This window comes from Podarcis erhardii (genome assembly GCF_964252035.2).
Source record: "Podarcis erhardii genome assembly, chromosome: 1".
Classification (NCBI taxonomy): domain Eukaryota; kingdom Metazoa; phylum Chordata; class Lepidosauria; order Squamata; family Lacertidae; genus Podarcis; species Podarcis erhardii.
This window is the reverse complement of record NC_138497.1, coordinates 9,555,677-9,568,608: the sequence shown is the minus strand read 5'-3', so window position 1 is coordinate 9,568,608 and position 12,932 is coordinate 9,555,677. Positions and strand designations below refer to the sequence as shown.

Here is a 12,932-nt window from a genome sequence, read left to right as displayed (position 1 = left end):
TCAGATGTCTTCTAAAAGTCAGATACTGTAGTTGTTTATTTCCTTGACATCTAGTGGGAGGGCGTTCCACAGGGTGGGTGCCACTACTGAGAGGGCCCTCTGCCTGGTTCCCTGTACCCTCACTTCTCACAGGGAGGGAACCGCCAGAAGGCCCTCGGAGGTGGACCTCAGTGTCCAGGCTGAACAATGGGGGTGGAGATGTTCCTTCAGATATACTGGGCCGAGTCCATTTAGGGCTTTAAAGGTCAGCACCAGCACTTTGAATTCTGCTTGGAAATGTACTGGGAGCCAATATAGGTCTTTCAGGACCAATGTTATATGGTCTCAGCAGCTACTCCCAGTCACTCGTCTAGCTGCCGCATTCTGGATTAATTGTAGTTAATCTCTCGATAAAAACATCACCTTCTTGTCTACCCTCTCTGGTTCTTATTATATATGTAAGCTCAACCATGCATACTATGCCCCAGATTTAAGACACCCATTCTCTTGTGGATGATTTTCCCATTCCCCTGCCCACAATTTTGACAAATAATACTTATGGCAGCAGTTAAGAGATGTTGCGTTAATGTCTTCTATTGGTACAGATTCTTTAACATATCCAAATAGTAAAATTAGAGGATTTTACTGTTACATGGATAAAGTCTAGCCGGTTATAACTTCAGTTTCCATATACAGTGGTACCTCAGGTTACATACACTTCAGGTTAAAGACTTCGCTAACCCAGAAATAGTGCTTCAGGTTAAGAACTTTGCTTCAGGATGAGAACAGAAATCGTGCTCTGGCGGCGCAGTGGCAGTAGGAGGCCCCATTAGCTAAAGTGGTGCTTCAGGTTAAGAACAATTTCAGGTTAAGTACGGACCTCCGGAACAAATTAAGTACTTAACCTGAGGTACCACTGTACATAGAAAGACAGATGACAGATAAATAACTAGCCAGCTAGGTAAAGCAGCTGTTTTCAAGGTTTTATACATGTAACTGTTTTATATATGTAATTCTATTAGAAATAGTTTTGGAATGACTGATGGGAAGTGACTTGAAAATATTGGTACAGTGATACCTCGGGTTAAGAACTTAATTTGTTCTGGAGGTCCGTTCTTAACCTGAAATTGTTCTTAACCTGAAGCACCACTTTAGCTAATGGGGCCTCCTGTTGCTGCTGCCACGCCGCCACCACACAATTTCTGTTGTTATCCTGAAGCAAAGTTCTTAACCCAAGGTACTATTTCTGGGTTAGCGGAGTCTGTAACCTGAAGCGTCTGTAACCCAAGGTACCACTGTACTGTAATGTCTACCTAGCTCAGCCTTGTTTGCAATGATGGGTAGAGGCTCTGCAAGATTTCAAACAGGAAACATTTCAGGCCCCACCTGAAGATGCCAGGGCCTGAACATGGCACCTTCTGCATCCCCACACATGTCCTTCTGCTGAGCTATGGCCCTGCCAGGGGGCTTTGGGGAGTGGAGTTTGGTGGAGATTTGGCAGGGATTGGCGAGCGAAAAAGCAGGGGAATGTGTCCCTGGTTAAGGCAAATTCACACTAAAATGCTGGCGAATTTTCGTGAGGACACACGCATGCACATATTTGCAAATGGGGAAATGAGAAGAGCTGAAGTCAAGAATGGGAACATGAGGAGCTCACCTCCTGGCAAACAGAAGGGGAAGAAATGGAGGCAGGGAGGGATTTTAGGTCCATATAGTAAAAGCTATGGTTTTCCCAGTAGTGATGTATGGAAGTGAGAGCTGGACCATAACGAAGGCTGAACGCTGAAGAATTGGTGCTTTTGAATTATGGTGCTGGAGGAGACTCTGGAGAGTCCCATGGACTGCAAGAAGATCAAACCTATCCATTCTGAAGGAAATCAGTCCTGAGTGCTCACTGGAAGGACAGATCCTGAAGCTGAGGCTCCAAGACTTTGGCCACCTCATGAGAAGAGAAGACTCCCTGGAAAAGACCCTGATGTTGGGAAAGATGGAGGGCACAAGGAGAAGGGGACGGGAGAGGACGAGATGGTTGGACAGTGTTCTCAAAGCTACCAACATGAGTCTGACCAAACTGCGGGAGGCAGTGGAAGACAGGAGTGCCTGGCATGCTCTGGTCCAGGGGGTCACGAAGAGTCGGACACGACTAAACAACAACAAACCTGTTCCTGACCCTAGTGACGCACATGCACTTACTATGCCCCATGCCAGGCACATATCCAACTGCCATGTGAAGCGATGTCACACATGTGCCAACATATGCACACTGAGCTCCTCCATGCAAGGGCCAATCTCGAAGCTGCAGTGCTGCAACACTGTCAGAATAAGAATACCAGTGAGACTTGGATCGCTTCCAGGCAACCTGATCATCGTGGGTTGACCTTGATTTGGTTGCAGAGAGGTTATATACAATGTTGCCTCGATAAATTTCCACCCCACACTTTCCAGTGTGTTTCCCCGTCATGAACCTTGCTGCAAAAAAGTTCAGTGGGTGGGTGGGGAAGAGAACGGGTTTGTCCTGCCTCAGTACCAAATTTGCTTTAATTGGGCGACCCGAATTTGCCTGCATGTGATTGTATCCCACCCACACACAAAAAAAAAGATCAGAAATGAAACCACCAAACTCGGTCCATGATGCAACATTAAGAACGAAAGCCGTTCCTCTTAAGATCCCACTCTTGCTACAGAACCAGCCGATCGACATCTCCCCAAGGAGCGTGGCTCTCTCTATGGGTCATGTGTGGGCAAAACCTCATTTGTTAAGCTGAAACGAATACGTTCAAACAAACTCCACCCACATTGCCTAATGGACACAGAGGCTCAGAGGGAGGCCAAGAGTTTTGTTTACCTTTGTCTAATACCTGCCACAAGAAGCAAGATCACAAGTGGAACTTCAGATGGCTTAACAAAAGCCACAGGCTCTCCTCCACTGAAGCAGCTAAGGCAGATCGACAGGAGGCAAAACCCCAGGACTACCCACCCTGAAACAACTCAGTAAATGTGTTCCTATCTTCCTGGCTGCAGGACTGCCATGAAAAGTGGAAGCTGCTGAACATTAGCCTCCTTTTCAAAGGCTTGATCAAGGCATAGCGTTCTATCCTCGCAATATTCATCTGAGTACAGGAGAAACTTGATTAAGTTCGCATTTAAAGGTGAACCTAACAAACTCACACTGTATTCTGCTCTGGTCAGACCTCACCTGGAGTACTGTGTCCAGTTCTGGGCACCACAGTTCAAGAAGGACACTGACAAACTGGAATGTGTCCAGAGGAGGGCAACCAAAATGGTCAAAGGCCTGGAAACGATGCCTTATGAGGAACGGCTAAGGGAGCTGGGCATGTTTAGCCTGGAGAAGAGGAGGTTAAGGGGTGATATGATAGCCATGTTCAAATATATAAAAGGATGTCACATAGAGGAGGGAGAAAGGTTGTTTTCTGCTGCTCCAGAGAAGTGGACACGGAGCAATGGTTCCAAACTACAAGAAAGAAGATTCCACCTAAACATTAGGAAGAACATCCTGACAGTAAGAGCTGTTCGACAGTGGAATTTGCTGCCAAGGAGTGTGGTGGAGTCTCCTTCTTTGGAGGTCTTTAAGCAGAGGCTTGACAACCATATGTCAGGAGTGCTCTGATGGTGTTTCCTGCTTGGCAGGGGGTTGGATTCGATGGCCCTTGTGGTCTCTTCCAACTCTATGATTCTATGATTCTATGATTCACACTTCCCCAAAACAAGATGTGAACTGATGTCATCCTTCAGAATTTCACACTGTTCTAAATTTCATAAGGCAGCTCTCAAAGCAACCTGTCTGTGTTTGAAAGTTATCGTTTAATGGTTCACTCTTTCCTTTCTGTGCGGGACCCATAGCGACATTTCCTTTAAGGACAAAGGCTCAGAAAGAATCTATAAGTACGAGCACAATGCACTGCCTGGCTAGATCACACCAATTCCACCAAGCCCAGTGTACTGTTTCCAGTGATGGACAGCCAGAATGCTTTTGGCAGCTCACAGGGCAGGAAGGATGGTTACAGCCACCCTGTTGTCATCTGCAAGTGCCTGATACTTCACCTTTGAACGTGAAGATCCAATTTAGTTTCATGGTGAAGAGCAGGGATCTGCAAACCTTTTCAGCAGGGGGCTGGTCCACTGTACCTCAGACCTTGGTGGGGCGGACTATATTTTTTTTTGGGGGGGGGGAATATGAACAAATTCCTATGCCCCACAAATAACCCAGAGATGCATTTTAAATAAAAGAACACACTCTACTCATGTAAAAATACGCTAATTCCCGGACCGTCTGCAGGCCGGATTTAGAAGGCAATTTAGAAGCCAATTTAGCCTTCAGTAAATCTGTCTTAGGGACGCGGGTGGCGCTGTGGTTAAAACCTCAGTGCCTAGGGCTTTCCGATCGCATGGTCGGCGGTTCGAATACCCGCGGCGGGGTGAGCTCCTGTCTTTCGGTCCCACCTCCTGCCCACCTAGCAGTTCGAAAGCACCCTTAAGTGCAAGTAGATAAATAGGTACCGCTTTATAGTGGGAAGGTAAATGGCATTTCTGTGTGCTGCGCTGGTGCCGGCTCGCCAGAGCAGCTTCGTCACGCTGGCCACGTGACCCGGAAGTGTCTCTGGACAGCGCTGGCCCCCAGCCTCTTAAGTGAGATGGGCGCACAACCCTAGAGTCGGACACAACTGGCCCGTACGGGCAGGGGTACCTTTACCTTTACCTTTAAATCTGTCTTCCAGGAGAATGTCTAACCCATGGGTAGGCAAACTAAGGCCCGGGGGCCGGATCCGGCCCAATCGCCTTCTAAGTCCAACCCCTTGCAACAAAGGAATGTTTAAAGCTGACTCCTTCTCACTCCCGTTGCTGCTCATTTGCTAGGAGAGGACTGTTTGGACACAGCGAAGAGGCTCATCAGCCGCCTGAAAGCCTCAGGAACAGTGGTAAAGCCATAGTTTATCCGTTATCTCTGAATCAGGTCAATGGTATTATGGTGTATTGTATATTATTGGATGCGGGGAGGACTGATGTGTGGCCCAGCCCCCTCAGGAATATCTCAGCCACCTTCCCTGTAGGTTCAGTAGTCATTTGAAGAATTCAGCAGGGAGCACATAGCCTTGTTAGTTTGGATGGGCACAGTCCAAAGGCCTGCAAAATAAGCTATGAAATGCAGAAAATAACTAACATCACAAAGGATGAGGTATTCATTTGTCTTCCATCATCAGCAGTGGAGCTGCCTGCAAGCAAGGTATGTTTAAGTGCCAGTGGAAATGATGGAGGAAGAGGATGAAGGAGTCAGCCCTGGCAGAAGACTTGGGAGATTATAAGAAAACCAGGGCAAGGAATTCTCTCGCTGCGATTCCTGCACTGCAGAGGGTTGGACTAGATGATCCCTCGGGATCCCTTTCAACTCTATCTATGGAATAGGGAACCTGTGGACCTCCAGCTGTTGTTGGAGCACAACTCCTATCATCTCTGACTGCCGGCTACATTGGCAGTAGCTGATGGGTGTAGAGGGTCCAACGAGATCTGGGGGGGGGGTGTCCCACAGATTCCCCCTAGAGATGGGGGACAATTCCGCCCAGCTCTCATTTCAATGGAAACCTAGTTCTGAATTTACGCTCCCCAAAACAAACCGAAACGCAGGTACGTTTCAAACTTCCTCTGAATTTTGCAATGTGGTTTTCCAAAAAAAAAACCAACCCCAAGCCTTTGAAAACCATATATATATATGGGGAAAGGGTAGATTTCTTATAAAAAAATAAAAAAATAAAAATGCATATGTTTGTGGAAAGCAAAATGCAAAAGTGCATTGTTAAGGGAAATTGCTGGCAAAAAAAATATTTACATTAGGCAAAAATGCACACACAAAATATCTTCCTTAGGAGGAATGCACACAAATTCTCACTAGTGAATTTCTGTCAGGGTTTTCAGATCACAAGCTGCTGCAAACTGAACATAAGATTTGGGGGAAACGATAAAATGGAATTAATAGGCTTATCCACCACTAAGCGAGTCTGATTTAAAGGCAACAGCAAGTCTCCAACAAGGAAGCTCTGACAATGTAGCTGAGGCCTGCTTCTTTGAGTGTGTGTTTGCCTGACACATTCAGCACTACACAACTGGATGAAAGGGGGTCCAAGGAACTTGTACCTTTAATAATTCTGTAGGAGAAGGGCTGCCTACGTGTTCAACGTGACTTCACCCCATGTGGCAACGGGGACTGCCAGCTTAGAGGTCCCCCCCCCCCGGCCAATACATTTGAAGTGTAAGGTTTTCAATAGCTGGCATCTTTCCTGAGAAATTTCCAAATACCCCCATGTCTTCCGATGCGGGAAATCAATAGGCACACATTTCTTGTCGATGCCTGAATGACTGCGAGGTGTAAACACTCTCTCTAGCCTTCTCATTAGATGTGCAAGATAGTTGGCAAAAAAAAATGTCGCCTTCGCACAGCAAATCTTCCACCTTTTGCAAACGTGCGAGATTTTTGAACTGCACAGGATAAAAGATAAAATAGATCTTGCTTGGCCACTCACAGGACCCAGCTAATCATTCTGAAAAGTTTTAAGGCTGCGATTCCATACACACTTACCTACCTATCAGCAAGAGCCCATAGAAACAAGGAGATTTACTGCTGAATAAACCCATGTTGAATTGTGCTTTCAGTGACTCTCAAACACTGTTTTCTCTTCTCCCTCCCTTCCCACCCCTTCAAATGAGCCCCATTTGTTTTAGCCATTAAAATGCAGGGATTTCAATGAAAATGGAATTCTGATTGAAAAACCCATTCATCTGATTCATTTCTCTTCCAATTTCTTTTCATTAATATGTAGCTCATAGACTTGGATGCGACTTTATTCAAAAAGAAGGCTTTGGATCCTGCTGAGAAGCAATCAAACACATCTCTTTCCTGGAGAAATAAACATTGGCTTACCCAGAAAAAAATATATATTACAAGAATGGTAGGCACCACCTTTGGGTATTTTGAGCACCAGCCGCAGAGTAGGGCTGGGTGAAATGTCAGATACCAGGTGCACCCGAAAAACACCAGACGCTGGGATTGGTTAAGGAGCAAAGGAAGGATTTCTGAAAACACATAATTAACTGATGGAACGCCTTGTCACAAGGTGCAGTGATAGCCATTAGGTGAGATGGCTTTGGAAAAAACAGACAAAAGTCCTGGGGCAACAGGCCTATCAAGGGTTCTGCCTTCTTTTTGGTGAGGATGGCGAAAGGTGCTATTGATTCGTGTATTTGAAACATTTCCTTCGTTGCACAGCAATTTCAGAGCAGGTTACAACACAAACACTCTCAAATTCACAACGCAGGTGCTAAAATCAGCAGCAGCTCATCTAACAACGACAATACTGGCATCAGATGTTACTGAAAGACAGGTGCCCAAGACTTAAAAGAGCAGGTGCCACAGGGTCTGCTTTGCTAGGTCACAGAGGGTAGGGAGTTCTAAAGCTGGGGTGCCACCACTGAGAAGGCCACCTCTCATGTTGCCATTTAGCAGACACCAGCCAAAGATGGTGTAATCCAAAGGAAAAACTCACTGGCATAGCCCAGTACACTAACCAGTGGAGGTAGCACCCATTGGGACTCATAGGGACCTCCACTGGTTCAAAACCTACACTGTATGGGGCTTTGTAAGTCAGTATGGATGGCACTTGCATGTTCAAAGAGGATGAACCTCCAAATGCCACATGATCGGAGGACAGAATAACACAGCAAGCTGCCTCAGGCCATCTTAGGCCAATGGTCCATCTCAGTCTCCAGGGCTTCAAGAAGAAACCTTTCCCAGCCTGACGTGGAGATGCTGGAATTGAACTTGGGAATTTTTGCATGCACAGCAAACGCTCTACCACTGAGATACGGACATTCCCTGGTAGATGCCCATCGTCTGAATACCAAGCTTGCTTTCTCAAGCTCTGGAGGGTAGGACTTCAGCCAATGGCTTCAAGTTACAAGGAAGGAGATTCCGAATGAACATCAGAAAAAACTTTCTGGCTGTAAGAGCTGTTCAGCAGTGGAACGAACTCCCTTGGGAAGTGGTGGACTCTCCTTCCTTGGGGGTTTTCAAGGAGAAGTTGGGTGGCCATCTGTCATGGATGCTTCAGCTGAGATTCCTGCATTGCAGAGGTTGGACTAGCTGGCCCTCGGGGTCCCTTCCAATTCTATTATTCCTGGAGCTTCATGGTGAAGGTTGGGTAAGAAATGTAATAATCAATAGCAATGTCCATCATTGTATGATGGTCGAGGGAGATGTTTGGTCAGGCCCAGCAAGATAATTCATTTGTTCTTTTAAGTTCCCCGGTTTCAGGTTTCTAGCTACCCTGGTAACCAGGTTTTTTGCATGCGCATACACACCTGAAAAAGCCTTGATTCCACCCCCCAAACCATCAAATACCCCAAAGCAGGGAAGAGAGTCCTTGAGTATACACATGCACATAGGGGGACCTATGGCTCTCCAGATGTTTCTAGCTCCAGTTTCCATTATCCCTAGCCAACACGGCCAATGGCCAGGGAGAAGGGGAGTTTTAGTAGTCCTGACACATCTGGAGGGCCACAGGTTCCCCCAGCCCTGGTAGACAACATCACACATCCCATCACAAATGGGCACAGGTGCCAAGCTCCCTTAGACGCCAAACAGCCCCAGGAGAAGCTCAGTGACTCACCCAGCCTTCGAAGCTGTCCGAGGACCCGGTGCCATGCAGGAGGTCATGGAAGTGCACGGTGCAATTGGCCACAAAGTCATCGTAGCCAATGGGGGTGCCATGGAAGACGGCCAGCTCCAGCTGCCGCCCGTCGTTGACCGGGGCGCAGAACTCCTCATTGTAGGTCGGCGTGTTGGTCTTCTGCTTGGTGCTGGTCTGCCCCACCCTCACCTGGTCCACGCTCAGCGTGATGTAGGGGTCCAGGAGCTGCTGCCCTTTCTTGAAGAGCGTGTGCCTGAGGGACCAGCGGGTGGGCTGCAGCCCCACGGCCTCCCCGATGCGCACCTTCATGTAGCCGTTGAACTTCATGGCTCCAGACGGGGGGGAAACAGAGGGATGCGTCCTCTTCGGAAAAGTAAGGTGCTGTCCTACTGAGTCTGTGGTAGCCAGAAGAGTAGCTTGGCAGTCCTCAGGGGAGAGGGCAGCCGGTGGTGGCAGCTCCTGGTCTCTGGGCCATGCTGTCGAGGGAACCGACCCAAACCCAGCCCTTTGCCCCCCTGCCTTCCCTTTTCCAGGAAGGAAGGAGACGAACCAAGTTGCTGAATCACTTCTCTTCTTCACAGTGGAGAGGAGCTAATTCCTTCACCTCCTTTGGGAGATAACAGAGCATGGAAACACAGAGAGAAAGAGAGAAAGAGAGAAAGAGAGAGAGAGAGAGAGAGAGAGAGAGAGAGAGAGAGAGAGAGAGAGAAGCGAAGCAGCTTTCCAGAGCCCTGCCGTCTGGTGCCAAACACCCCAGCACTCCCGGCTCTGTGCACATCAGCAACCGAACACCCTTAGCTGTTCTTGGTTCTCACAGACAAACCGCTTCAGTTTCTCCCCCCTCCCTTTAGTTCAGGAAGAAACTGCAGCAGAGTGAGAAGGGGGGGACGACCTCTCTTTCCCCCCCCCCCTTTTCCTGAGCCGCTCACCCAAACCACAAGCCACAAATCCACAGATAAGAGAGAGCAGGCTTTCAGTTCGGCAGAATCTTCCTCTCTCTCTGCTCAGGATTTGCTTCCTTCCTTCTCCTGCCCGGGTGGTTTGAGAAGAGTGTCTCCTCCTCCTCCTGAGAGACACACAGAGAGAACAACCCAACACAAGTGGTTGTTGAGCAAGGGAAACACCTGAGAGATGTGACTAGCCCACGAGAAGGGAAGGCCAAGGGGTGGGGCTTCCAGCTAGCCTTGCAAGGACTTGTCCCAGCGGCGGCGGCTGCTGCTGTGTGTAGCTCTAACCTGTTCTTCAGAACTACAGCTGTCATTTTATCACAAGCACACACTCTCCAAAACCCCATACTGCAAAGAGCTCTCTTTCTCGCCCCCTCCTGGCTCCTTTGCTGGGAAAGGTCTTTGGCCAATTCCTGCACCTTCAGATTCCTCCAGGAAGGCGTGTCTCCAAAGCCACTTATTTGAATCTCTGTTGGCAACTTTGCTCTCTCCCTCTTTCTCGGAGGAGGAGCCACAGCTGGAATATCCACTTCTTCTTCTTCTTCACACCCCCCAGAAAAATTAACACCTTGTCTCAGAGGAGCAGCCGGAAAAGAAGGGTGAAATTTCCCCTCCTCTCAACTTCTTTGCATCTCAACCCATGTGGAGGCGCATCTTGCTTTGCAGTTTTTAAAAAATAAAAATAAATTAAATTGCTTTCTTTATTCCCCTCCCCCCTTTTTAAAAGCATATTTTTATAGGGTTTTATAAATTTACAAAGCTGAACATGAAAACAAAAAGCAAGGCATCATAAGAAATAAGAAACATCCCATATTCATTCCTACTCAAGTCAGTTAAAAATTAAATTTTGTTTCATTATGCAGCTTGGAGTTATCAGGAGGGTGGAGTTTCGTTTGTCCATCGTAGTGGAACACACCATCAACCTGTCACAGCGATGCTAATTTGATGTTTGTATGTTGATATTATGACAGCCATATCTGTTTTTGAATGGATGATAACTGGTCTGTCCCATGATTGTCATTAACAGATGAAATAAAGGGTCACCAAATGGTAAATAAATATCTAGTTTCTCTTTGCTTTGCTTCCCCTTCCTTTTTAGATTCCATTTGCAACATTCGTTTGTTTTAACTGTGTTAACTGGGGGCAGGGTTACAACAACAACAACAACAACAACAATTTATTTTTTATACCCTGTCCCATCTGGCTGGGTTTCCCCAGCCACTCCGGGTGGCTCCCAACAAAATATTAAAAACACAATAAAACATCAAACATTAAAAACTTCCCTAAACAGGGCTGCCTTCAGATGTCTTCTAAAAGTCAGTTAGTTGTTTATTTCCTTGACATCTGGTGGGAGGGCGTTCCACAGGGCGGGCGCCACTACCAAGAAGGCCCTCTGCCTGGTTCCCTGTAACCTCCCTTCTCGCAGGGAGGGAACCACCAGAAGACCCTCGGCGCTGGATCTCAGGATCTGGGCTGAACGATGGGGGTGGAGACGCTCCTTCAGGTTATTGCTACTGCTTGTTACTGTGGTATGATTTGTGTGTGTGTTTATATTGCAAATTCAGGTGATCATTGGATGAAGGGCAGTATTTAAATTTAATAAATAAAATTTAATAAATAAATGCATCTTCATATTAGATTGCTGCATACTAACCTAATCTCCAAGTGGCGCAAAATTCCAGTGGTTTGAGGCACTTACCCAAGGTTTGAGTATTCTTTTGGGAATGAGGCATAGCAGAGGCTGTGGTGTCTTTGTGATATATGGTTTATTCATATAGATATACAACCGGAGCCGGCGATGGAGAGGTTCACAGCATTAACACCCCATAAGGGTCTTGTTTCTCCCAGAGTTGCAGCCTTAAGTTCAAGCAGAGATCTACCATGCCTGCCCCCAAACTCTGCTTGCTATTATGATTCTAGCTCACATGACTGCCACTTTATAGAGTTGGAAGTCTCACACAGAGCCCCTTTCCTTTGTTCTCCTTAATGGCCCATCACCCAGGCTATCGCTTCAACAGGAACTTAGGCTGGCTTAAATTGTAATGCTTGTTGCAACCCTTCTTGCATTGCAGAGCATTAAATTAGATGGTGCTTGGGATTCCTTCCAACTTTACAGTGATATAATTCTATGATTCCTTCATGGTGAAGGTTGGGTGATTTGGAAAGAAGATAAAGTCCCTACCAGAAAATAATGGCAGATTCAGTTGATGGATTATGCCGAAATGGCAAAAAGTGACCGGAAGAATCGGAAATCAGGAAGACCAAAATTTTAATAAGGAATGGGGGGGAAATTATAATTTATCTTCAAAACCATCGTAAACAGCTAAAATCATTAGTAGCGTAATTTCGGACACAGTGGAGATGTAAAAGATTTGGATCATTATAAAAGATGCAAGAGGAAATTATTAACAATAGGACCCACAAAGGGGAGGAGGGGCAGCCAAGAGATTCCTTGGAATCTTATTTTTATGTTGTATGTTGGATATGTGATTGTAAAATTCTGATCTGAAAAATCAAATTATTATTATTTTTAAAAAAGAAAGTTGGGTAAGAAATGTAATGAACAATAGCAACATCCATCATTCCCCCCTCCTAATAATTTTATTTAAAGTTTTAATAGCAGACAGGTTACGGGGAAAGGAGTAGAAATAAAAGAAAGATCATTTTAAAGATAACAATAAGTTGTCACACAATCGCCCACAGGATACAGCTATGTGGTCTACTGAGTCAACAGCAAAACATACCGAGTTTAAAAAGGACGTGTGGTCTATGATTGTAGTCACACACCCATCATGTCATGTCATAAGACTTGGTTCGGCTGGCAGATTGTTTGGGCTGTGTTTAGTGTATTTCGTAAGAACGGGACAGGGTTTTGTTTGCCAGCTGTTCAGAGTTTTAACAGCAGATTGATAAACAAGGGGTCAGAAAGGTGTCACGACATTTTGCATTTATCATCATCATTTTTTATTTGTATGCCATCTTTCCACAGTTAAAAAAAAATGCTCAAGGCGGCTTACAGCATAACAAGATTGACATAATTACAAAAGTCATAAACAATAAATAAAGGTAAAGGTAAAGGGACCCCTGACCATTAGGTCCAGTTGTGACCGACTCTGGGGTTGAGGCGCTCATCTCGCTTTATTGGCTGAGGGAGGCGGCGTACAGCTTCTGGGTCATGTGGCCAGCATGACTAAGCAGCTTCTGGCGAACCAGAGCAGCGCACGGAAACGCCGTTTACCTTGCCACCGGAGCAGTACCTATTTATCTACTTGCACTTTGATGTGCTGTCGAACTGCTGGGTTGGCAGGAG

General features: G+C 46.4%; 1 protein-coding gene across 1 annotated transcript in view; it reads right to left on the bottom strand.

Moving 5' to 3' along the window:
* Positions 1-10,105, bottom strand: part of PRKCH (protein kinase C eta) — a 120,772-nt gene extending 110,667 nt beyond the window's left edge. The window contains exon 1 of the mRNA XM_081861127.1: positions 8,655-10,105. Within this exon, the coding sequence (XP_081717253.1) occupies positions 8,655-9,002 (348 nt within the window). The 5' untranslated portion in view covers positions 9,003-10,105. The remainder of the gene's footprint in view (positions 1-8,654) is intronic.
* Between the last annotated feature and the right edge of the window lie 2,827 nt (positions 10,106-12,932).